Genomic DNA, 27311 nt, shown 5'->3' on the forward strand with positions numbered 1-27311 from the left:
TATGTGTGGGTGAAATCGAATCGGCGTTCAAACGATATACCACCGTTGGGTTATGAGCTTTGAGCCGATTTATGATTTATGAGCTATTTCGATGCATACATAAATGAGAATCTTTGAAATACACGAGACTAGACATCAAATGAAATTAATTCTGCATGAACGAGCGATGCAGTTGGACGAACACCTCGCGTAAAACCCCAACTGGAAGTCCTTTCCATTTCGAAATGACACAAACGAATGCCAATGCTAATGCCAATGCATTAGTGGCGATATCTCTCTATAGAGGATCATTTAAAACGGACATCCCCATTCCCGCTACAACGTTACACATAATCGGAACGCCATTCAGCTCGGTACGGAACGTTGGAAATACCGTTGAACGGTGGAACATTCTTCCACGAGCGCCTTCTCTACCCCAAAGCTCGGACCCCATCATCATCATCCTATGCTCCACCGACACCGCGCCGGTTCCAGACGCTTCCGACCATTGGGCGATAATGGCGGCCGGTGGCATAAATTCAAAGACACCACCGGATGATGGTGGTGGTGCTGCAGTGTGAAAGCTGCACCCCGGAACCGCAAACCACACCATCGCTCTGGTCTTGCAAACGCGTCCTGGCGTTTCATTAGCGCACACACACACACACACACCTCACGCTGGTGAGTAGAACAGATTTTTCGCCATTTGAATCTTACGCGTGAACGTCACGCAATGCGAGAGGAAAACCGGAACAGGCGCCAGTCGTCGTCGGCGGCGGTGGCCATTCGTGTAACGATTCGAGGACGTTCCGTTTCCGTCGAACGAGCCGTCGACGGTCTCGCTGGCATATCGGTACAGTGGAGACCGCGTTGTGTTTCCGGCAGTTTTTTTTTTTTTTTTGAATGGAGGGAGTTCTTTGTGAACCTCGCAGCAGATGAATCTCGCTGGCACTCGTATTTGGCTCTCGTACGTTTCATTTCCAAAAGCGCTTGCACGCACCAGCACCAGCACACACACACATACGCACACACACACATACGCACACACACACACCTACAGACCACCTTGTGCACATGTGTCCCGTCCCGTACTCACGCAACGGCATCAACCAAAACGCATTACTGCCAGCTACACCGTGATCGTGGTGTTCCTTTCGTGTGCGTGTGTGTGTGTGTGCCCGGGGCCCAGGTCCCTGGATCTAAAAATGATAATACGCGCGCAATCTCGACGCACCGAGCTCGAACACCCGCTCCGTCCCGCCGTTGGATGCGCGACGCGACGTGGCATCGAAGTGGCATCAGTGCTGTGGCAATAATCGTAAAATTTTATTATTCGAGTTTTACGCGAAAACCATATAATGCCTTTATTCGCTTTGCTGCTGATGCTCCGGTACGCTATGCTCTCTCTCTATCTCTCTGGAAGGGCAACTGGACGGTGCCAAACGGAAGCAGCTGGTTTGCCAGGAAGGGTGGGAAGCGGTCCCTTCGAAATGGGGTTCGAGAGAGCTGCTAGTCCCTGGACTGGATTCCTGTCGCTCGATGTTGCTGCTCCACATACCGATGCCGCCATGTAGTGTGGCTATGTTTTGAAGTTTTTGTGTGTTACCGGAGTTCCTACTGAGGCACACTTTTCGCTGCCACACACCCCGCCTGCCGAGCTCTGTTCAAGCTAGTTTTGTTTGTGGGGTTCGCGCGCAAAACGCGCGCTTGAGTCTCGCACATGGAAGTAGTTTCTTTTTTGTCGCCAGTACGGTTGATTAAACTGAATAAATATGATTACTTTTTGTGGTCGCGTACCGGAGTCCCGGTGTAGCACCGAGTGCAAAGTGGCTAGAAACTGGGAACGGAACTCACACGCACACAGAATGGGCCGTTTTTGCCGGCGAACACCGGGTTATTTTCCCGGGGTTTGTTTTTTTCGGATGCAACTGGCTGCTGATGCGGCGGAATCGATGTGCGAAGCGAAATAGGGGAAAGCGGAAGATCGTATTTCCATCGAAAATGGAATGTGAATAATGCATCGGTGGGAAATACTCTCGGTGGGAAATATGACCGACCGAATGCACATTTAGCTGTGGTGAGGAATATTGTTTATTATCGCGGAGTCAAGTCTGTAGTCGGCCGCCATTCCACGCAGTTCCAATTTTGAGCTAGTTGCCGGGAAATGTTTGGCCATTTATTTTCCAAAATTGTTCGGTCCCCGCTACCTCATCTCGTCTAGCAGCAGCGCTCGCTTTTCCTTGTTGCGATGTAGAAAAATATGTTTACCTTCCCTGTAGAAGAGTTAAGTAAATCTCAATTTAAGCGTTTTGCTCGCGTTTGGAAAACCTACACCGGGATTAGGCTTTGAGTATCCATTGCTGAGCCCTTCCTTAATTGTTACCCCAATAGTCCGTGGCCGGGCGGCAGCTGCGTACACCAAGGAAGCCGCGGATCGATCGATCGATCGATCGGATCGGAGGAAGAGGAACCACGGTTTTTACGCAAAATCGTTTCCAATATTATTGGAAAAGTTGCAACGCGGTGGATAAAAACGGTGGGATTAGCGTGAGCTTTCTTGGAAGCGTCAAGACACGCGACTGTCGCAAAAAAAAGGGACACCGAAAGTTTAAATCCTTCCAATCTGCTACCAGACCCCGGGGTGGGAGGGGACCGTGAGAGTGTTAAAAAGTGGCAAACACAGCGAACCGTGTTTCCATCATAACTCGGCTGCTGGGTGCCGCTGGTGGAAACTTAATCCCTCCACGACGGTATCGGTCGGTGTGTCGGACCGTCCACTGACCGTCGGAAGTGGCGAGCGGGGGCTGGGGGGCAGCAAATTGGGTTCCGGTTAAAGGTCCGGGGCTCCGTTTTTTGCGTTACCATTTTTGCGCTGACTTTGCGCGATCGCGCCACGAACCACTCGATTCCGAAGGTTTTTGGCGCGCACGAACTGGACCCCGGGTTGGTTGTTTTTCTTTCTTTTTTTTTCGGGGTGGCCACCCCCTTTCTCCCTCTGGCAAAGGCTCTGCTCGCCAAAACTAATCACATTGAAGCGTACGGTTCAGGTCGTTGACGGGGCCTTTAAAACGACAGAAAAAAAACACGCGGCAAAAATAAAAGACGCGGCCACACGGCAAGCGCTGATCGTAAACCCGGTGGCCGGCCACCCTTCGTTTGCACTGTAATCCGTTATTTTTTCGGATCAAAACGGGTTGGCGAAGGTGACGGAGGTAGCCCAATTGGTCCCTGGGCACTGGGGACAAAAATAAAAGCACGGAAAATTGGTTGCCCTCCCCACCCCACCCCCCGGAACGGGTCGTTCGGTAAAGGCGTCGCTTTGTAATGGATGATGAAGCACCTTCTGAGCGGACGGAGGGTTGGAACGATGCGGCGCGGCGGTGAAGGGTAGGTTTATAATTTATTATTGCAGAGACAAGACGGGAGCAAAATCTGAAAAGCGCTTAATTACGACCGGGGCGCCATTTCGTTTTGCCTGTTTTCCTTTTCCATTCTATTTGTTGCTTGCCCAACTTTAACTGCTAATGGCATATCCGTGCGGCGTCCTTCTCGGTTCGATTTGCTCGTTGTATGTTGAGGTGTGAGAGAAAGGAGAAGGAAAAAAAACGGAAGAATTTGTGATTTCGTTCGGTTCGAGGTTCGAGTGCCCGATGGATGGCATTAAAAAGAACACGCCAGCTGTCTGCCAGACCAGCTGATGCAAGTGCGATCGCACTAGGCCCACCAGACCCAAGACAAGCGTCGTCTGCTCCATATTCAAAAAGGGGGGCACGATTGACGCCGCTTTATACAGAAGCGAGTGCGATAAGAAAGGTGAATGAAGTGAACATTTGTTTAAAAATTTCACCCCATCTTTTGCATGCGCCTTGGACCGGGAGCGATGGGACCGGAGCCACCCCCCCCCCCCTACCTCCAAAAAAAACCGGGGTCCTGGTTGGTTGACCGCGTGGTTTGTTGAATAAAAAGGCCCAAATCCTTCATCATTCGCGCCCGGTTCGTGGCTCCCGGCGATCCCGTACGCCAATTAGGCCAATTGAAACGCGATGACCGTAGTCATTAGCAAATCATTCCTCGCTGCCGCCGCCGCCCAAAAAAGGGATAAAACGGTCGAGCGCCATAACAACATCGTCGAAAAGAAAGGAGAAAGGCCACGGATTTAACCACGAACCCGTGCTGGCGGATGCTGCTCGGAATGATGGTGCGGGATTAGCTATGCGGGTAGAGGAGAGGCTTTATGTCTACGACGATGATCTTTCGACGTTTCTCGGGCAAGCAGAAGTGTGACCCCTCGTCCAGACTATAGTGAATATGGTCAAAAATGTACCAGAACCCTAGAATACTATCCACATTTACAAAGTAAACCGAGGGTTTTGTTAGAGTCACTTTAATATTTATTGTAAAGTAGGCTTTTACTGTTATCACAACTGTGATCGACCATCTCTCATTTAAATAATTATAAAAAATATATATATTGATCCAATGGAGCTTAAAGCTAGTGAAACTGAAAGAAGAATGTTAAACCTTCAAGAAAAACATAACACTTGCCTTGTACGATCGAAAATGTGGAACTTATAGTTGAAAATCTAAAAATGTTGATGTTAAAACTGATAGAGTAGCTGGTTCAATTTAACGTTATGTCCATTAATTACATATTTTGTAAGATTTTTTCAGATTCCATCCAAAACAGACGAGTTTCCAGGCCAAAAATCTCATAGTGTGGACACTAGCAAATAGAAATAAGCACCGTGTATTGGTATAGCTGCTTACAATCTGGGCAAGTTCTGAGAGATATTGAAACAGTTAATATATGTTCAGGATTAGTTCAAGAACGGTTAATATTTTATTAGAACTTTAAATTAAGCCCTTTTCCTTTTTAATCAAGTGTTGGCAGAATTACGAACGCTGCATTGGATGCAGTTTTTAATCTGGGAGAAGGGGAATTTGAGAAACAACTCATGGGATCCTCTAGATTTAAACTCGATCATTGGTGTTGAAAAAGCGCCTGTGAACTGCTCGCGACATCCACTGCCTCCTTATAGTACTTTTGCCTTTCAAACTCCTCTGCACTCACATGCCGGAGCCACTTCAACCGATTCATCTTCCTCAAGATCAAAAATCAACTTCCCGTATAGACTCTACACGCCGCTCTCGCTAGAAGGAAAACTGTTTGCATTTTCCCGCGCAACTAACTCACGTCAAGTGTCACTGAAGTTTCTCTTCTCGCGAAGGACCCCTGAGAGGGATTATTAAATTTTTATAGTATCCATTTTATTACCCGCGTTCATAAAACCCTTGATGATGATGACGACGACGGGGAAGAGAAGGAGGTGATGTTGGCGCTAAGTTGAACCAGCGCTTCATCACGATCCTGTGCCCGTGAATGGCGATCCGGTTTGGTCTAAGGTGGTTCGTTCGTCAAGTTGGCGGCACCAAGACCAAGACGCTCCACTACTACCGGCCACCATCGTCCACGCCCTTTGCCAAAAGTACGGCAATCCTCGGCTCTCTCGAGCTGCCTTCGCGCGGAGAACCGCCAACGACGAGGCAGAGAGAGAAAAAAAATCCTAATTTCGTTTAAGTTCCACCAAAGCGAAATTAAGACTTTTACCAGCGCAGGATAATCCCCTGTATCACCAAAGCAAAGAAGAAGAAAAAAAACCAACGAAAAACTTGAAAACGCTTAACCACGGGAGTGAGTGCATCGTAGAAAGAAAAAATCTCCATTCCAGCACCGGCAATGCCTCGAGAGCCAGCGAGATTATCATCTTATCTAACACAGTTCAGCCCATTATGGCTGTGGCGCTGTGGCTCCGTCAGCTCGAGTACCGCTCGCAACAGCACCGAAAGCATCACGCCGTCGTCGTCGTCGTCGTCGCCGCAAGGTAAACGCCAATTCAATCGCATTCAAAATCTCTCAACAACCGCTCCGCGTAGCACTAGAGGAGCGCACGCGAGAAAGCTTGATAAGCTGAGGAGCGCACCGGAGCATTGAAGCAGACCGGGAGGACCTATGCCCTTGTAATGGGCATGTATTAATGGTCCCTTGGCTGGTTGGTTGGCCTTTGGAAGCGTTACGAACGGAAGTACCACGAGCGGCCGCCTCGAGTGTTCCACTTCATCGTGCCCCTGTAATGGGCCATTGCGTACTTGCGAGCGTTTCTGATTTCCGGTCCGCCTCAGCACGCCTCCCCTTAGTAAGCACAGGATCGTGGAAAATTCGTGCTCGTGCCGTAGATGCGTCGCAGCTATAGCATAATTGAGAGTCAAATGGAACATCGAGCTTCAGCCCGTTTGTTGGATGTATTTCTTCGAAAAGAAATGTTTTACTGCGAGGAAACTCGGTTGGAATTCCACGCCTATAGTTACTATACGCCTGCTACTGCTTAGTCTTTGAGTTGGCCCGTGACTTTACCAGAAATAAAATGAATTGGTAATGCTTTGGTGAACTTGAGCGTGTTTCGTTTTCCCATCCGACTGATGCATTCAATTCCAGGTATGAAATGTAATTCACATTTCCACTTAGTGTATGTGTGCGTGTGTGTGTGTATGTGCGAAGGATTAATTGGAAATTGCAGACAGTATTGCATCCTTGATGTCAAATCATCGCAAATGAAACCTTTACGAAGTGAAGCCGCCGATATTCGTTGAAATCTAGATGTCAAAAGCCGTTCGAACATATTGTTCCAATAACATACACTCGCGCACAGACACACACACATAATATGTTCAAAGCATCTAATCATTGGCCTAAATATGTTGCTTCCCCTTCCCTTCCCTTCCCTTCCACCGGATACGCTCACATCTACTACAATCCGGCCAGAAAACACGAACACGAAACCCAAAAATAGGGAAAACCCCCGGAAAAATCCACGCAAGATTAGAGCTGCTATCTCATCTGGTGTGCGCGCGTATGTGTGTGTGTCGTCACACCTGACGTTTCCTGCTGATCCTGCTATTAACCCACCGGAGGATCTCTCTTTCCTTCCTTGGAGACCGCCAATCCCCGATGGCGTGGCCCTTCATTTCGGTCACGTGCTGCTCGTTCCATTGTTTGCACTTTACGCGTGTCAGCGGAGGCGCAATTTAGCCGCCGCCGCCATCGCCACCCCCGCACGGATAGAAGCCCCCCCCCCCCCTTCTTACTTCCCTCTTCCCGGAAGACATTCACACCGTCGTCTTAATCCCCTTGGCCGGAAGTGCCGAATGAAATTGTTTAACTCGCACGTTTCCGCTACCGCCACCGTGACAGCATCCTACTTTTTGGGTCAGGTTTTTTCCTCCTTCTCTCTCTCTCTCTTCGTACTCCCACCAACACGAACCCCCTCGGGGAGGTTCAGTTCACACACAGACACACACACACCCATACGGGACGTGCCGACGATCGACGTGGAGACGTTCGTCGACTCACGTTTACGTTCACGTGTCGCGCACGTTAAACAGACCGCCGCCAGTGTTTTGTTCGCTCGCTTGCTCGCTCTGCCTCTTCTTCTCGTGATCTCGGCCGAGCACATCAACGTTCGAGCGGCGAACCATACCAGACGCCAATGGTGGATGACGGAAATTAATTCTTGGAACGGACCATAGCTACCAACCAACCAACCAACCAACCAACCAACCGACGAACCTGCCGCGATTCATTCGGCATCTCTGCGGCACCGTCGTCGATCGCGGCCGTGGTCTGGCCTTTTTGCGTCCATTCCACCATTCGCAATCGCAAGCAGTTGATGTGTATTGCGGTGCTGTTACTGTTGCTGTTGCTGTCGTCAGTGTTTTAACATTGCCTCGTTTGGATTCGGTTTGGTTTCGGGCTGCCTTTTTGCCGCTGTTTTGTGCTGTTTTCCGACAACGCAATCTTGAGCAAAAAGCGTGCTGGTTGGCTGGCTGGCTGGCAGGCTGGCTGGCTGGGGTGGAAGATTTACCTCCCCTCACTTCTTTCTATCCTCAGCTACACCGCGGTTCCAGGCCCCGGGGGGCAGAGTGAAGTTGATTTGATTTGATACCTTCTTGATGCCGAAGCAGCATCTCTGGTAGTCTTCTGCGACTTCTGTTGCTCTCCTGCTGCTGATGCTGTCGATGCTGCCGATGCTGTTCTGGTTGAGATTTATATTTGCATTGCCCGGAACGTATTTGCTCGGTTCGGGCTGTTTAACCAGCGAGTGAGCGAACGAACGAACGAACTCATTGTTCCTATCTAAGCTGGGGTTTTATTTTCTCTTTTTTTACCCTGGTTCCTGTTAGTGGTTGCTCTTTTGGCGCAACACCACAACAAGAAGATTGTGTGCATTGTGTGTTCCGTGTGTTCCGCGCTTTGTTTCCGCAATTTCACAGCATTGGAACTTTTCTAATTCCATTACGTTATCAATTCCACGGCCAAAGTTAAGCGAAAAATCATATTTTATTCATCAACATCCCCTCTTTTTATGCTCCTAACTTATGTGTACTTACTACCACACGGAAGTGTCGAGCATGTGGAAGGGAAATTACTCTTCCTCAACACTCGGGTTCGCCGTTTGGTAGCATAAGCATTACCGTCAGCATAGCTGTAACATGCTACTACCTCCTTTCAGCGGAAACTCATTGCAACAGTTTTACAACAGTAGAGTAGAGAAAGAAAAAACCCTCGAAAAAAAAACCCATAGAGAAAAGAGATTAAAACTTTGTGATTTTCCCGTGCATCAAGTGCGCTCCGCCATCGCTTATCGGCGCCGAGGCCTGCACAGCTCATTGGAGTCACCGTTGCCGTTATGCTGCAGTTTCAACGGTTTGTCCCCGTCCCCGTCGTCGTCAGTGACAGTAGCATTATCTACTCCTCCATCACACCGGTGCACGCTCTGTGTGTGTGTGTGTCTCTCTGTGTGCGTCTGCTCGTCGAAAGAGCTCGTCATAAACTTTGCCCGAGTGTCTCGTTCCGTTTTATTTGGGATTTACGAGCTGACACAAATTTCATCCGGATGTCAGAGGTGGAACCTCCCGCTCTACCAGCCGGCCCGGGACCTTCAGCTACCCCTTTTCCCGTCCTAGTCTTTCCGTCAGAAAGGGTAATGAGGCGCAAGAGAGCGCTTTCGGTGGCAAATTTCCCTCGCTCGCTCGCTTGTCGCTCGCTCGATGCGCTCGAGTTCCTTTTGGAAAGCATTTTCTTTTTGAGAAACTGTGAGGTCGTAGGTCTCGATGGAGGATGAAAAGCAAGGCGTCCCCTCCCTGCCGGAAGTAGTTTTTCTGATTTGGAGTCGCCAGCACGAACTCACTCACCCGCTTGTTTGTGTCAAACGTCGGGCGTCTGGCGTGAGGAACGGAAATGAAATGGTCTCGGATCGCGGGGCTGTGAAGGAGCAAATAATTGCCCAAAACACAGTGCCCCTAGTGCTTGCTTTCTTCGGAGCCAGGGTGATGGAGGAGTAATGATTCATTCCGTGCAATCGAGACGGATAATGCCGCTCGACGGAGGCCTCGACACGATTATGGGCGAGGGACGAGGGACATCGGGCGGGCGGGTGACCTGGCGGGATATAGGCACGATTGGACGGTTCGCTGGCATCGGCAGAACTTCTTTCGTGGAAAGTCACGTTCGTAGCGTAAGGAGCGAAAGGATTCGGGTTTGTGTGCCGCCCCCCGAGTGGGTGGTATTCAAGGCCAGCAGATGGACCTGGAATGGGGAGGGAGGCCAAGTCCAAGTAAATCCTGCGGACGTGTCAAAAGGCACTGTTCACCTTACCGATCGTCAAACACAGCCCCTTTTCCCTTTCTGTTGCAGACAGAGACCATTTCGAGTTCAGCGACTGTTACTTTGCTGTTGTTGGCGCGGCCGCCTTTTCGAGCAAAAATTTTCAACTCCACGTGGCGTTTGAAGAATATCAATTTACCTTACCATTTACCGGAAGCCCTCTGGTCGCTGGTGCTCGTTTGATGTGCTTTTGCATGAACCATCTGAAGTTACAATCGGAATGCTCAAAATCGATATTTTGCGGCAATGGCAGCACATGAGAGCACTTTGGAAAGATGTTGGGGCGCGAGCGAGCTTCCCGAAAGGTTGAGGTTTTGTTTTCCGGACGTAGCACAAAAAAACGGGGAAACTCAATTTCGGGTTCCCCATCCATTGTTACCATTGTTGATGGGCTTTGCGATTGCTTCTCTTGCACTTGACAAGGTTATTGACGTTGGCACACTCGGTTGAAGGATGAAGAACGAACATGTTCGTTGGTTTTCATCAGCTTCCTGTTCTGCACTCCATGTTTCCACCTTTATCTAGGAAGTGGTTTATATGTAATGAAATCAAGCATTACTTATATGCGTTTTGAGTACAGTGTGAAGTGTTTTTTTTTCAGTACAGTGTGAAGTGTCTGATGAACCAGAATATAAATTAACATTCAGTCTTATTTGTGCAAGCGGCAATGATACGGACGTAGTCTAGTTCGATGTGAATTTCGATTAAAAATTACGAATCTGCTGTGTTAAATTAGTTATAGAGTTACCATTGACGTTGCTACCTCTAAAGACTTCAGGTGCCAGTAAAGTAAAGCTACTCGCACTACTTTATTTATTTTTTACTTGAAAAGAGAGATTGCTGATAAAACCGGAAAACACTTAAAACTAAAAATAATGTTTTGGTAAGCTTAAAAATAACGGAAAACTGCTGTTACCATCGTGTGACTGCTCGATAAACACCAAAATTGAATTCAGTTTGAATGGATATCGTTTCACATGCAATATAATCTGCGCCATGCCTGAAAAAATATATTTACAATGATACATTTGCTTTAAACTAGAACTAACATGTATCGACAGGTTTAAAGGATCGTGATTTAGGTTTAAGATATTTTGAAGGATTGCAGTGCAATGAAATTATAGCGTGTTCACTTCACTAATACACATCATTAGTATACTCATTTATGCACAAATTTGAAGCAAAGATTTTCTGTTGCAATAGTGACCGTAAACGAACAAGTTCTGAGAAGTGCCAAGTAAAATTATCATATTAAATTAGCAAGGATCATCTCGTATCATAACCACGGTCTATTATCGATATTATAACAATCCGTTAGAAGAATATCCGCTGCACAGAAGATGCCAAAACAGATGCACCGTGCCGCATTCCGTTGTTGATCAATATTTATCACTCTAGCGACCATATTTGGCCACAGCAACAGCTTGCAGCACAACGATATACCCCGCTCTAGTGCTTCCACCTTCCCCATTCCCGTCTGTCGCTCCGCTTAATGGTAGAAAATTTAAATTTTGATGAAGTTCAGATTGAATTTATGATGGGTCAGGCAGGTGTGGGTGGGCGCTGTTCCGGACGCGACACTCAAAACGCAAACAGCAGTTGAAACCTCCCCCACCTTCTCCTCTTTCTACTTGACCGTCCCTCTAGGCTTAAGTAGTTGAGATGTTGGTGGATTGCTCCTTTCGCGCTTCCCCTCCTGCATCGTACCTTTTCCTCGTTGTGTGCCCATCAAAAAGTAGCATGGCCGACGGTTGCGATGGGTTCAGGCCGCGCAGGTAACCGTCGAGCAGGGGGCAAGCAGCAACCCGGAGCAGCTTGATTGGTCCCCGGCCGTCTGATGCTGACGAGTGACGAAAATTAATAACAAAAGTTACATCGTCCGTGCGGCTGCCCCGAAAATTCATTGGCTGTCGGTTGGCGATGATGGCGACGGGTAAAACTCTCGCAATAAATACCGACGCACTCCACAATCCCCGACCCGTACCGCGGGACACTCGCCACGATGTCCGTCCCACCTCCTTCCTCGGCTACTCTGGACTCGATTTGGCTGAACTCTTCCTGCCCTGTCTCGTCACACCGACCACACCATAGAGACCAGGCCCGTTTCCGGTGTAGTTGCTGTTGCTGCTGCTGCTGATGATGATGATGGTTGTTGTTTCAGTGAAAGCTCGGCGCAGAAAGGATTTTGTCGAAACTTTGATGGACTTAGCGACGCTTAGCACCGGAACCGGTGCGTCACTTAGCCGTTCTATGTTTGGTATCCCTCCCGGTTGCCGTACTACGCCACTGGAACTCTCGCACCGGTACCGCCTCTTTGGCGTGGAATTAACTTTTCATTTCCCGTCAGACCATCCAGATTACCGCCGCCATTGACATTTATCACTACATTCCCGACCGGGCACGCACGGCGCGCGCGAAGCATTTATTTATGATCCCGATTTATCTTTGGCCGACGCTTCGCAGACCGCGTTTCCGCATTGTTTGAACGCTTCTTTAGACCCCGCCCCGCCTGCTCTAGGGCAGGTAGAACCTAGAACCCGTTATCACTACGCACGGTCGGTAAAGGTGGGTGGATGTTGGGTTCGTGCTGCTGCTCAACCCAAAAACCTTCCACCGAGTGCTTCTATTCACTGGTGGGTTGGAGGGAAGACGATGATATGTTACTTACACTGTCGGTTGGACTGATTGCCACATATTCATCTTTTCGCACTTATGCGGGACGAGATTTGAATTTAAAGTAATGCTACTTGTCAAACACTTTCCGTTGCGCTCCAACAGTGTACGTATAATGAATTGCATGTTTAGGTTGAATGAAGCAGACAAGACGGGTTTGTGGTTTTGTTTTAACGCCTTGATAATAATATTCATGAATAAAAATACATAAATTGAAGTCATATTTTCACCAGGTGGTTTTTGAATCCCGTTTTCAGTTAACAGTTTTCAAGGTAAGTGTCAAGAGAAACTTGTGATAATTTTGATTTATTCGAAGCAAAACATGGAGAAGGTTTGGAAAATCTTGAGTCATGCGTAACTCATATCAACGTTTTCACGTGCCTAGCCAAACTCAACGTTTTGTTGTTTATCGAAGGATCAAAACTACTGAGTCGACATTCTTGTAGAAACTTGATAAGTATACCTCGGGAAAGTAATTATCTAACTAAAGAATGATTATTTTGTAAATTTGAGATAATCTAGATCGTATCGATCGGTAGATCTACTCTATAAAGAAATATGCGAGAGCAAAAAACACAATTTTGAGTAATGTTTTCGTTACTAAAAAACCTTCAAAAATGAACGGTTTTTTGAGCCCGAACGAACCATAAATTTATATAGATTGCTAAACACCTGGACTCCAGCAATCCGTAACAGTTCCCTCAATAAAAAAGGCCCAAGATTAACGGTCACGATAATGAGATTTCGGTAAAAGTACGATTCTACTTTCCATTTACAACCTGCATCAAACATTTACTACCAGACCAGAGCCCCCGTAAGCAATGATTTTCGTTATTGCTCTCTGCCTCGTTAGGCGTCGTTGGTTGGATGTTATTCTAACCCATCGGCCCACGTGGCATCGGGTCCAGTTTGACCCGAGGGGCCTGCACACCCTTGGTCCGATTGATAAGCGGAATAATTTGTCGAAAACGTCTTATCGGAGTACAGTTATCGGGTACATTTACGGGGGCATTTTCCAATTCGGTTAATGCTGGGGACTACCTGTTCGGTTCGGATTGCGGCCAGACCCGCGTTATCACATGTTTTCCATCTGAGCCGCTTATTAATTCATAGCACGGCACGGAGCGAAGGCATTTCTGTTGGTTTTATCCCGTGTGTCACGTATGGAGCTTCTGGAGCCTGTAGCGGTCCTGGGATGTCCGGGCGCGAGTGCCACGATTCCCATATTTCCAATCTCCTCGCTATTGTTAAACCACGACGCTGGAAAGTATTATTGTTATGTTGGACCCAGGGGTTCGGTAATGTTTGCCTGTATGCGTTGTTTACCGAAAATGCTGGAGCGTCTTGCAACTTGATTTTCGATTTTCGATTTTTATTTTTTTTAAAAGGATAAGTGATGAGACCGGCTCGGATAAGGTCATCTTTGAGGTCAACTGCATATTGACTGCCTGCTAGCAGCTTACGAATAATATATTTCGCTTTTGGGTTGATAACAATACCGATGTAATGTAAAACTGAAATATTATAGCTTTTAATTCAGTCTCCTATCTTATATAAAAATAATTATAAAAAAATAGTTTCTGTAATGCATATTAAGTGTTAGAAATCATTACGGAACGGATGTAATATTGTTATTTCAAGTCGTACACTAAAATTAACTTCTTTAGCGGTAAATTGTCATTTTCTACCGTAAATCACATTTGTTATTCCTGCCTTTAATGTTCTTCCTGCCTCCTACAAATAAATGTGTATTCGCACTCCGTTTATGCAACACTTTTGAAACATAAATACAATCGTTGATGACAAATTCATCGCCACTGCAGTATGCAAAATTAAAAAAGTGTTTTCGTATCAGAAATGAATAGCGGTCAACCGTTTATTGCTCTAATTGACTGATGAAGGAGATTAGGAAAAGGAATTAGAATGCAATTTGAGTCTATTTACTTTCCTCTATTGGCCTAATCGATCAGGCAGGGCAATATAAATAGAGCAGCGAAATTCAACACCTTCGTTTCCCATTTTCCACAGTTAACCTTTGCCACACCAAAATCATTGTAGCATTCGTTAACTGTGGAATGTTACTCAATATAGTTTTTTTTTATTTTTTCTTTGCTCTAATGTAAAAACAAAATACCTGCAATATTGCTTAAAGCTTAATGTCTGAAACATTGCATTAAACATTGCATCCACAGATTGCCTCCGGCCTTTCTCCGCAACCATCCGACACCCTTCGATATGGCACTTGACCTCTATTGTCATTGTCGATAGGTGTTATCGCGAGAGCCCCTTTCCACCACCCACCATCGAACGCCCCGCGATAAGGGCGTCCACCTCTTCCAAGCTTTTCCCCTTTGTCTCCGGCAGATACAGATAGACGAGCACGAACGTTATCGCGGTACAACCGGTGAACACCCAAAACGGTAGATACACCCCGACAGCATCGGCGGCCACCTGAAACAGCTTCACCACACCGAAGATGAGGATCGCACTCAGCACACCGTAAAGGGCGTTCGCACTGGCCCGAATATTTCGTGGGAAAATTTCACTCAAAATCGCAAACGGTACGGTGGCCAGCCCGAACGCGTACATCACAACAAACACCACCAGCCCGACGAAGGAAACCCACCCATACGAACCGACCCGGACGTTCTCGATGGCGTCCAGCGTGAAGTAAACGGAACCGAGCAGCAGTCCGGCCGTACAACCACCCGTGGACCACAGCATGATCGGTCGCCGGCCAAGACGATCCACGAGCAGAATGGGGAACAGGACCGTCACCAGCTGGACCGCGCCCAAAACGATGGACATTTCGGCGGGCGTCAAATCGGTCGATATCTTCCCGAAGATGGTCTGCGCGTACCCAAGGATGGCCTGGGCCCCGGTTAGCTGCATTCCGAACGCCAGTATCAACACCAGCACCAGATGGTGCCGGTACGCCGGTACAAACAGATCCCGGATCGCCCGACCGGTCGCCATCCGCCGGTCATCGGCCATCCGGTCGATGGACTTTTTTATCGCCACCAACTCATCCTCCACGTCCGGCCGACGCCGCAGCCACCGAAGACTGGCCAATGCTTCGGCGTACCGTCCCGTGGCAAGCAGAAAATGGGGCGATTCGGGCATCCAGGGAAAGGTGGCCAGGAAGAGGGCCACTCCGGTCAGTGATATCCAGGCGAGGGCCTCGAAGCTAACGTACGGTCCGATGCTGTACTCGAACATGAAGGCCACCTTGGCCATGGCCGTGATGAAGGTACCGACCGTACCCCGGATGTCGGCCGACGCTATCTCCCCCAGGTAGATGGGTGCAATGGAGTACGCGACACCGTACGACACACCAAAGAGGAAGCGGGCCACATAGAGCAGGACGGTGGAACGGGCCGTTGCCATCAGGATCCAGCCGGCAATTACCGGACCGGCACTGCCGATGAATGGCCACTTGCGTCCGTACCGATCGACGGTCAGACCACCGATTAGCATGCCGGGAATGCCACCGAGCGCCTGGATCGCCATAATCCAGGAACCGTCGTCGGCCGTTATCGAGATCGGGGGATTCGGTTCGGTGAGGAGCTTCGGTAGCGCCGGCGATGTCCAGGCGTTGGTGCAGACGACCATAAAGATGCACAGCGTGGCTATCGAAGAGAGGGGATGAAACGATACCTTTACTGGCTGACAATTGATACGTGCGGTGCGTTGATTGGTTTTAGACCTACCGGCCACCGATGCGAGGTACTCGTTGCGGTATCGTCCCGCAGCTTCCGTCCATCGGGCTGCAACGGACGACGACAACGACGACGACGACGACGACGCCACCGTCGTCATGCTGGCCGGACTGCGTTACGAATGGTGAATGACCACCGGATTCCTCCGTTCTTCCGTTGCAGGCGACGCCAATGGACGGCAAACAAACGAAGGGAAGGTGAAACAGAGAAAAGGCGCACACGCCAGCCAGTCCGACCAGATAATGTTGTCTTTATGGAACGATGTTGACGAAGGTTTGCAAGATTGTGTTTACACAGCGACCGGCGGAACAATTCGGGCGTTGTCTTTTTGGGGTGAATGGTGCTGCTGCTGCTGCTGCTTAACGCCACGCCAGATTAGGTCGTTCGTCTAATGGCCGGTAGATAAGGTGTGTCTCTCTTAATCGGAGTGGGAGAGAGGAGAGGTGGTTTGCTGGCGAAATGTGTTGATGCAATCTCGTTTTGCGTCGGCGAGCATTATCGCCTGGCGCTTCACCTGTTAGAACGATTTCGTTCCACTGAGCGGACATTTAGGCGCATTCCGATAGAGATAGAACTGTCGCAATTGGTGCAAAAGACCTTTAAATACTCAATTACAGTAATCGAATGTATTAAGGGGTGCTCGTTCGGTGATGGATTAACTTCACAAGCTCCAGTGGAATCTTCTCGAGCATATTATCCAACTTTTCCGAGGTGTGTGTAACAATAGGATGGTCCTTAATGTTTATCTCAAAGATTAGTTAGAACATCACGCCATTCCGTCGTGTTTGTTACGTCGAGTTATTTTACGTGTTAAAATTTTTATTCTTTTTATTTGCATTCCTCGAATAATGCTTACGTATTTATGAAGTCTGCGTATTTTGTCCTTTTTGATAAATTCATTTTTCAGAATTTCCTGATTTCTGAACCATTGAATCGTGGACATTGTTTTGCGTTGGCTTTGTATCAATTGAATCGAAACTGACAATGACAACTGAACGTAGCTAGAAAATAATGCTGCTAGAAAATCACGGCATGAAAACGGCAGGACCAATCATTTCGGAGAAAGTTGACAATTGGTTTGTTAAGCAAAAGCGATCAAAGCATCAGTTTTAACATCAAGGTATTTTGACCAATTATTTTACTTAAAAATGCTTTATCAGTCCGTGGAAACTATTCAAATATCTCTCTATTTCCAGACCCTCAGATAGTAATTTTTGAAAATTCCTAGTTTAATATGAGATTCATGAGAAAAACATAAAATCGAAAAATCGGGTTTTAGAAACAACGCTTGTTTTTTCCAACGATTTTTGGATCGAAATTTTGGACAGCCTGCTCACGCAGAAAACCCAGCTACTCTATGCATCTAAAAGCAAAAGTCGTATATTGGACGTTCTCGTTGTTAATACTGTAATAAAAAATAATTTAAATCTGCAATCGAAATATACAAGCCAGCACCATCTATCATCACGAAAAACATGTTAATATGGGCCGCGAACACGACAATTATGGACGCAGGATTATAAAGGAATTATGGAATTATTATTATGGAAAGATTAAGACAAATTGACTACTCATAAAATGTGACAAATTCTGTCACCCCCGGCGCCGCGAATGGCGCGGCACATCAACAACTACTTGTTTTATCGGGAAATCATCGCTCATAAAAAATATGTTTCACACCAAACCAGCGCGCCTCCCGCATGGAGCTAACATGGAGCCCGGCATCGCATCTCAAACCTCACGATCTCAAGCCATAATCGTAAAAACGAAACTATCCAACCGGAAACTATCATTCTGTCGTCGGCATACGCACTCTCGCTCGGGGCCGGGCAAACACACACTTAGCGCAGGAAGTAGAGCTACTTTCCACCGAGCGCGCTCGCGGCGACGCCAAGTCCAAGTCGAACGGAACCGAACCACCGGTTCGGTGGCACTTATTTTGTAGTTATTTCTTCGCCTTTCCGGTACTCGAGAGACTCGAGCATCACCGGTTGTGCTGCTCATCAGCACAGCAAAAGCAGCAGCAGCAGCCGGTCGCTATTCGATGAGCTTCGTTGTGCGCGTTAAGCATGATGGGGCTCGGTGGTCTCGGGGAGTGAGTGAGGACCCCTGGGACCGGCCCACCGAAGTCGGTCGGGCGGTATAATAGTGTGGTATTTGCAATTCCAATTTCGCCTTTTATGGCTCGCACTTGTGTGCTCGCATCACTCGCGTAACGTGCGTTTGAATAGCCGGGACCGTGAGTCTGGGGTAGGAAGCTCCGGAGAAAAAAAAAAAAAGAGCCGGATATCCTCGAGCGCGGCCGATGCTTTGTAACGGCACCATCTTGGTCGTCGTAGCGTCGGCCCATTGTTGTGTGCTCTGCTCGACGTCGCTGTGACCTTCCGGATGCAGAACCGGAGCAAAGCGGAGCCGAGCAGGCCACAGGAGTCTCTCGTTAATGAAAGCGAACGAACGCAATTGATTGATTACTCCGCACGGAACATTCCATGACTAGCTTGATTTACGTCTCCATGGGATATTAAAGACCGAGTCATTTCTTTCTTCTCTGCTCTGCTGTATCTCTGGGTCTGGCGTTAGACTCGAGAGAAGCTCCCGGGGCTGGACTGTTAAAGCCCACCGAGGACGAGGCGAACGTAAGCGCATCGTTCCGATGCTCCGGTAAAGCCAATGGAGGCCAACAGATCGTTTGTTGGCGTGCGAGTGTGTGTGTGTGTGTGTGTGTGTGTGTGTGTGTGTGTGTGTGTGTGTGGGTGTGTCTTACATTCGTATCGATTTCCCATGGGTAATCACTATGCTTACGGAACTCATTGCCAATGTTTCTCGTCGACCTCGCCGTAGGATGATTTTGTGTTTGTGTTGTGCCTCTCGAGTACCACACACTGACACACTGCTGGCTGCTCATCATCATCATCATCATGACTAGTGGCCGTTGTCCGCTGGTGTTTTCGTTTTTTGTGGGAGGATGTACTAATTGAAAATGGCAACAAGTACAATGTGTATTTATTGGCACGCACACATGGCACGACTGATAACCAGCTTCATAACATGCTTTGATGCATCGTCCACTGGCAGCAAGAAAAATATGGTTGAAATGTAGAAAAAAAACATTGTTGACTTTCGATAGACGAAAGCATTTATCCTCCCATAAAGTTCATTTCATATCCGCAAACAATAGGAAATTAGCTGCGGTTGGTTGCGGTTCCGGGATTTTCATTTTCTCGCTTCCCAACATGGCGAAAGAAACGAAAGAGAGAGCGAGAGAGAAAAAAACTTCCCCAAAAACCAAAAAAAAAGCCAATCGCAATCCATTTGCACCCGAATCCCGACATGCTCGCACGTGTGTGAACTGCAAGCTGACTTTGTGGTTTGCTTGTTGTGGGGAGAACAGGAAACAGCATTCCCTCCCTACACTTCCCTTCTTCCTCACGTCTCACGCCTCACAATGCCCAATTGTGTATCGGGTTTTGACACAATCACTGTGTGCGGCACCGGATTTAACCAGCACCAGCAGCAGCAGCAGCAGCAGCAGGAAGGGGCAGAAGGTGCTGACAACATTTCAGAGGGAAAATCGAACGTTGACCTAAATCCTGTCCGGTGCCAAAGGGAAACGAAACGTTCGGGCGGTGGCCGGACCGGAGCGCGGTTTAACGAAGCGGAAGGAGCACGATACGAATTATCAGCTGCGTTGCGAATGGTTGGCACACTTCCACGCAACACACACACACACGCCGGGGCTGTGGTTTCCGTTAATTTGTGTCTAGCCGGTCAGTGGAAGGATTATCGACTGGACTATGACTGCGGTGGGGGAAGGGAGAAGGTTCTTTCATTTTTTTTGTTTGAAAGAGTTTTTGAAATGTTTGCTACTTTAAGTGCGTTCTTTCGGATGCCCCCTTTAGTATTGTTTGCTATTTCAAGCATTTGGCAGGATGCTTTGTTTGGTCAAAGCAACACGTTCCTGCCTGCATTTAATGCCGCTTTATTTCTTACTTTGTTCAACATATCGGTGAGTGTGTCTATGCCTAGAATTATTTAATAGGAATTTGAGGGCAAAGGGGTTTCGAGGATTGTAAACCTCGTATTGATCGAAGATACACAAAGAACTCAATCAACAATTGATTGCTGACTGACGAACATGGGTATTACTTACTACATTTTCATGATGTCTCCAATTACTTCGAATGATTGGAGCTTCAGAAATGTGGTGCAGTATCTACAAGTTTCGACAAATGTGGTCTCCTTTCATGTTTACTGCATGGGAAAGAAACATCAAATGATCTTCAATTAAAAATCAAGTGTACCTGATCCAGGTTTGGCCACTAAATAAATAGTCAAATTAAACAAATGGCAACAATTAAATAAAGAATCACGATTAGGACATCAATAGTGAGTCTATGCGCTCCGATTTGCTATTATTTGCTGTTCTTCATGTTTAACATCAAGTTTAGGACCACATTGTTGGTCAAAATAACTAATTCGAGTCTACGGATAATAAAATACAATCGAATAGATGAGTTAAATAAATGAAACAAATGTCGGTATTCATACAAAAAAATATTGATTGATTTCCTTCAATTCAAGGTATTGATGCAATGCTGACAATGTAGTTTAAATTTTGATTCGTTCACTCTTAAGACACTCTAAAGTTCCCATGAGCACGCATAACCTATTATTTTACCACCAAACATTAAGCATAATGCCAAGCTTGCAGAAAGCATGTGTTAATGCTATTCATCTTCCTACAACCTCCAGAGCTTTAGCTATTCCACGCGGACGTTGTAGCTGCAATTACTATAACCAAAATAGCTTCCATGGCTGCCGGAAAGCCCATTGATCGCCTCCGCCGCCTAATTGAAATCCTTAGCTAATATTTACTCAAACACCGTCAACAAGGGCCAAACACCATCGCACCGTGAGCGCATTGTCGTGTCGAATCGGATATACATATATCATGAATCATTCATTTAAATTTATTGACATTCATCGGCGTTCCAGAAGGCGCAGGCGAACGCATGGTCCGCCACATAGATGTCAACATATTGCAAACAACCCTCAGCCCCCATTCGCCACCAACAAGTCCTCCGCCTGTAATATGCTGTGATCGGTTAAGACGATCGACGGGATGGTGGAAGGCGGAGAAAAACAAAATGTCCGTCCCGGATGCTATCCCTGGATCTTGGCTCATCATTACGACGGCGACGTGCGTGTGTGTGTGTGTACGTGTGTGCACAGTGTTTACGTCAACACAATTCCATTGGCCTCGATTTCGGGCTGGCTGTCAACGTGTCCCGTGGACGTGGAATCCATCTGCTAACGTTCGCAGTCGTCGCACTTGGCCTCCCCTCCCTCCCGGGGGGGGGGGGTGGGCAAAGGGCAACCCGGTGACGATTACCGGAAAACGGGGTGTGGGAAGAGGGGGGCGGGGGCATCCTAGCGGGTGCTGATGTATTCAAAGCCCAGCCAAACATGTTGCCAGTTATTTACATGCCATTCGCTCCGGCAAACGCCAAACCCCCTCTGGCACGAGCAAACGGCACATGAAAGCGTCCGCCAAGCGTGTCAATGGGTCTTCCGGCGCCTCAACACGTACGCACGCACGCACGCTTGCAGACGTCCTCGTGTGTGTATGCGAGGCTGCACATTATAGATGCAAATTGATTATTAAGCCTTATCTCAAGTGTCTGTTTGTAATTTATACCGCCATGAATCGGCCCCCGGGGGAGAGAGAGATCGTTCCGGAGCACTGACTCTGGTGCTGCTGATGCTGCTGCTGCTAAGATGACATTCATCTGCTGCTAGGAGATGTCTCTTCCTCTCCTGACAACTCCTGGCATACGTGTCCTGACCCGGGGTGGGGTCCCGTTTGGTGGTAAATTTTTGGCTCAAATTTCCAGTCACGGACTAATTCTCAATAATCGGTATCATGCCTCTGACTCGCACACACACACGCACACTCACAACCATCTCTCTCTCTTTGGGCTGCTGGCTGCTGGCTCCGGTGATCTGTGCTGCTGCTGCTGCTGCCATTCCGGCAAACAACCGGTACCTCGAAAGGCTGACGAAGGTCCTAAGCTGAGGTGGTATTAAGGTTGGCATATTTACCAATTGACGACATGGCATCGACTCGAATATCAATCGAGAGACCGGGTAGTCACAGCTCCTGCTCGGTGTTTGTGCGGTTCGAGCGGTCTGGTAGCTCGTTCCGGTCTGGTAGGACGGACGGACGGTCTATGGCCGTCGCCTAATAATGATCATCTCTCTCTCCCTCTCTGTGGGTGCCGTTGCAATGGAGAGATGGATAGGAATTAAACAGCATGGCATTGCACAGGCACACCGGGGATGCTTCAACGGAACGGACAACGTTGACGACAACACACACACACACACACGGACAAACGCACATATTAGCTATTAGAATCTGCTCGGAATGTTCGACCCCGAGGACCGGACCGGTGTCCCGGGAAGCAGGTTGTTTATGATTTTGAGCTAGCATCTTAAAACCCCGGCTCCCGGTACGAACGGATCCAGCACCCGGAGCCGGAGGATATTGCGGGATAAGCTGCAAACTGCTTCCCTTGCCCTCTGTCCCTCCTCTCTCTCTCTCTCATGCCGAGACCGTTATGGTTGACGAAGCGTTGCACAAAGTTGCCCGACCCCCACAGGCGGCTATCGTCTACCGGAGTGGAACGCATTTTATGTGGAGGCAAGCAGCCGGCAAGCAGCATCCCCCCCAGGGTATGAGGGGAGGGAAAAGAGAGAGAGAGAGGCCGAGAGCGAGTAGAAGTGAAAATAAACACATCTGTATGCTAATGCAACAGCAGCATTTTCGCTGCATGTCTTTCGCTCATCATGATCATCAGCTTTACCGCAAAAGAAGCCATACTTTCAGCTTGTTTATGAGCGAGACGTTAAAAGCATCGAAGCAACGCTTGCTCCTGGGCGCTGTTCTGTCTGTGTGCGGTTCTATAGAGAATGTTGACGAGAGAGAGGTCCGAAGGAACTGGTGCACCGTAGCAGTAGCAGCAACGTTCGGTCGTACGAAAACATCGTCATTGATTATTTTATGTCCAGTGAAAACTACAGAAATATGCTTTCAAATATGCTCTCTGTTGGGCGAGATTCTTGTAAACATCTCGATGTCGGACAAGAGCTAGTTATAAGCTTCCTGCGGCAACCGGTAACTTACTGAAAAACCAACATCTTGACAACATCACTGCGCTTGATGCACAGAAACACGCAGCAACTTTCCTTACGTTACCCCGAAGGAAACATTTGAACGAACGCCCACTTGTCTCGCCTCGGCCACTTGTTGCAGGTCTCGCTTCCCGCTAGCTGGCTCGCTACTAGCTAGCTTGCTGTTCAACGAACCCGGACTAAAATGGGCGTCCTTCCAGTTATTTACTGCATATTGATGATGGCTTTTTGGTTTTGGTTTTGCTGCTCATGAAATTCGATACGGATCTTACGGACCGCAAAAGCGGAATGCTCGACCAATGACAACACCAGAAGCAGGCACCCAGGCACCCAGGCACCGGCACCAACACGAGCAACCACACCACCACAAGAATGGTTGCTACTTCCACGAAGCTATCCCGTTCCCGAAAGATAATGGAACATATGACATTGTGCATCAGACTTACTGACGACAACGACGACGACGGTTTGCTACAATGCAGAAAATGGTCTCTGTGGTTTTGTCACAACTCTGTCCGGCATAACAGGCATTCGGTACCCGCGCTCCTGACAGCTACGACGTACGTACCGGCTAGTAAGTGATACTTTTCAAATAACTCCCACACGAGATGCTACGCAAGTCCGGTGCCCGGTGCAGCGAATGCTCCTGTAACTACAGTCCCCGCGGTGACAAGGGGACAGCTTGAATACTTTAAACAAGATTTTAGATACCCAGACTTCCCGTCCCGTTCCGTCCGTTTTTCTAATGCATTTTTCTCATTTTTCAAAGCAGACACTGCGTACGGGACAGGAGTGCACACCGATATCGATTTCAGAGCCCGAACGTTGCGACGACAAGGATCGATTACTTGTGTGCGCCTGAGCACATTCTCCTCCAGCAACCAAATCCCGGACGACGACGACGACGACGACAATCTTCCAACGAATATAGGTTAATTAATCAACTTACGCTGGGACGAGTGAGGCGGACATTTTCTTGGCTGGGATTCGCTCGATTGCGCTCCAAACTCCGGGAGGACACCGGCGTAGCTGACGACAGGCGACAGAACATCCAGGCATAGGGGAAGAAGGTACAGTCACAGCCGAGGTTGTAAATTGATTTATGACTTATTCATCCGCCGCCAATCGTATTGCAAATCGTGCGCTCCATTACTATACATGATGAAGATTTAATGGAGAATGTGTCTTGGCATGAAGACGGAACGGAACCATCCAGGAGTGTCTGAAGATCCCTAAACGCATTTGAAACGCTTGAAACGCAACGTTCGCTATCATCCCAAATCCGGTGGAGTTCGATTTTCGAACAACAAAGTCCAGTCAACAGATCATTACAGGAAAAAAAAAATCGATCGCCCTTTCCGTTGGCCATTTTTTCCCCGCTTTTCGGACTCCCCACACACCCACGGAGGAAATACCGTCGTACTTGAATCCAAAAGTATCCTTTGTTCTTGCAGTTTAGAGCCACCATAATCATGGTAGTTTATACGCGAATGGCTCGATCTTCGGTCGAGATTCGACCAAGCTTCATCGGTTACGGTACTTGCGCGAGCGAGTTTTTAAATCTGTTTTTCGTCTCCAAAAAAACCAACAACTACAAAAAAAAACCCGAACGGGACATTCCGATGGTCCAGCGACAAACGGCGATAAGACGAGGTAACGGTTGTGGTTCTCGGTAGCGTACCATCTTTACTTTGGTTTTCCCCCCTACCCCTCCATCCGAGGGTCTTTGTTTCGATGGCAGTGCCCGATCGGTTTCGGGTTCGGGCATCGCCATCGCCACAGTTTATGCGCTGTGCAGCGGAATGCCATGAGTTTCGGGAGGTTATTTGATTCAGTCACCCTCGGTGCTATTTGCGGCCCGTTCGCTGGATGTTGCTTTTTTAATAGACTCACGCTAGAGACGCTCTCACTGGAATGCGTTTGGAACAACAAGTTTGGTTTTTTTTTAAGGGGGAGGTGAAAGTTCAGTATACCTTGTTTGAGGTAAAGGGCAGACGATGGTCTATTCACTTCGTAGATGTTATCTTGTTTGCACGGTGCAGCAAACCACACACACTGATGGACTGTTTTTAATGGTTGAAAATGTGAGTAATTTGACTTGATAGCAGTATCGAAATGTGATATTGAATAGCAATTATTCGAGTAATGTAAGTACTACTGTGTCCATAAAATAAGTTGATTTATTTTGAAAATTCCTTAATTTTTCTACCAAATCAATTTTTTTGTCATCAAAGTAATCCCTCCCAGACACAATGCACTTACACCGCCGAATTTTCCAGTTTTCTAAACACGCGAAAAAGTCGTCTTTAGGAATGGCCTTCAGCACCTTCTTCGCAGCGGCTTGAATCTGCTCTAGCGTGTCAAAACAGTGTCCCCGGAACGAAATTTTAGGCTTGTCGAATAGCCAGACGCCAAATGTAACCAAATCAGACGCATATGGTTTTATTTTTGGCGAAAAAGTCGCGAAAAACTAACGCATTCCGATGGATGGACATTATCGTGATCGAGCGCTTCCGCTTGAGATGAAATCATGCTTTAAAATGTAATTGTTGAACTGTTGAAAATGTTCCCGACCCTCCTGGAAGTCTTTGCACCACCTGTAAATAATCTCTTTTAACGTAGTATCGTCACCGAAAGGTTCTGTACCATTTGCATTGGTGTATCCGCAGCAGAAAAAATATTTTTAATGCAAATTCTTTGCTTAAAAACTTGCGACATTTATTTATTTATTTATTTATTTATTTATTTATTTATTGTCATCTTATGGTCAACGGGCACAATACGCCTTCTTGACCCTTAACGTTATAGTTATACTTAATCCTATCCTGTCCTGTCCTGAGTCCTAAGTCCTAAATCACTATCGCTTCTAGATTGGATGGAGAAAAATGAAGAATGCACTTTTACCAGTTCACAAAATAATACGTATCTCAAACACTAGTGAATATTTTGACTTAAAATTTGTCATGGTTGGCAATAACAGTGCTGACAATTTACAAAAAAAAAAGCAATTTGTATACCGTGTCACCTTACTTTTTGGACATAGTACTAGTATATTGGCCTTTGTTGAATTAGCAGCAATTCGTTCTACTTATGCCAACAACACTTGAGCACTAAGCTAGCATCAAACATGCCTCCAGTCCCGTTAGAACGGTTGTATACCTTTTTCGGACTTATTGAATCCGCTTATCTGCTTACTGCTTGCGTAATAGCACGTAAGCTGCTCAATAAATATCAATCAACAAGCAATACTGTTGCCTGCAGATGATTCGCGATAAAAAAAAGATGACACTCCACCAGCATGTCCTGTCCTGTCGTGTGAGTGCACGGGAGACTCCTCCGATGGATGATGGGCTTTTGATAACGCGAATCCTATCCAATAAAGATGCATCGTACGGGCACAATCCAAGCCATTCTAACCGCCGGAGTGTAATAAGTACACTCTAACCAATTTCATGGTTCCCGGAATCGGACATCGGTGTGGTTGTGGCTCTCAACAACCAGCTTCAGCCACAGTAAATCCCACCTTTTCCCTCCCGAGTCCACAGTAATCTAGTGCAAAACCACCCAACATACCGCACCGCACCCCCTGGGAACAACAATAATCCCCGAAATATAAATATCGCGCTCGCCTTGCCCTTGGGTGTATGTATGCTGCAAAAGGCCGAGCTGTACGAAGCAAAATCAAACCAAGAACATTGTTCGCTCGCTCCCGGAGGGTTCCAACGGGGGAAGGTGCCCATCTGCAGTTAGTGGTGGTGGCGATGATGCTGATGCCCTGGACAGACCTGGAGGAGACCAACAACAACAGCAACAGCAACAACGACCAAAAAACGGGCATTCCTGTCACGTTCCTGACCCACATACATTATTCATCCGTCCCAAAAGTAAAAGTAAAAATCCGCAAAAGCTCGTCGCAAAACCGGGAACACCCGGGACGGTGGGACCACACCATGGGACTGCACCGCACTCACGCGTACACACGCAAGGTGCCTGGCAGGAATGTCGCCGGATCGCGGGCGCGGGCG

General features: G+C 47.7%; 1 protein-coding gene across 1 annotated transcript in view; it reads right to left on the minus strand.

The window, feature by feature from the left end:
* The window catches only part of LOC125959485 (facilitated trehalose transporter Tret1-like), a 67687-nt gene extending 41360 nt beyond the window's left edge, over positions 1-26327 (minus strand). Inside the window, exons 1-5 of the mRNA XM_049692307.1 lie at positions 26317-26327; positions 23998-24201; positions 16084-16202; positions 14683-16002; positions 10080-10108 (exon numbers count right to left, since the gene is read on the minus strand). Coding sequence (XP_049548264.1) covers positions 10080-10108; positions 14683-16002; positions 16084-16202; positions 23998-24201; positions 26317-26327 — 1683 coding nt within the window. The remainder of the gene's footprint in view (positions 1-10079; positions 10109-14682; positions 16003-16083; positions 16203-23997; positions 24202-26316) is intronic.
* Between the last annotated feature and the right edge of the window lie 984 nt (positions 26328-27311).

The sequence above is a fragment of the Anopheles darlingi genome, chromosome 2, assembly GCF_943734745.1.
Source record: "Anopheles darlingi chromosome 2, idAnoDarlMG_H_01, whole genome shotgun sequence".
Taxonomy (NCBI): Eukaryota; Metazoa; Arthropoda; class Insecta; order Diptera; family Culicidae; genus Anopheles; species Anopheles darlingi.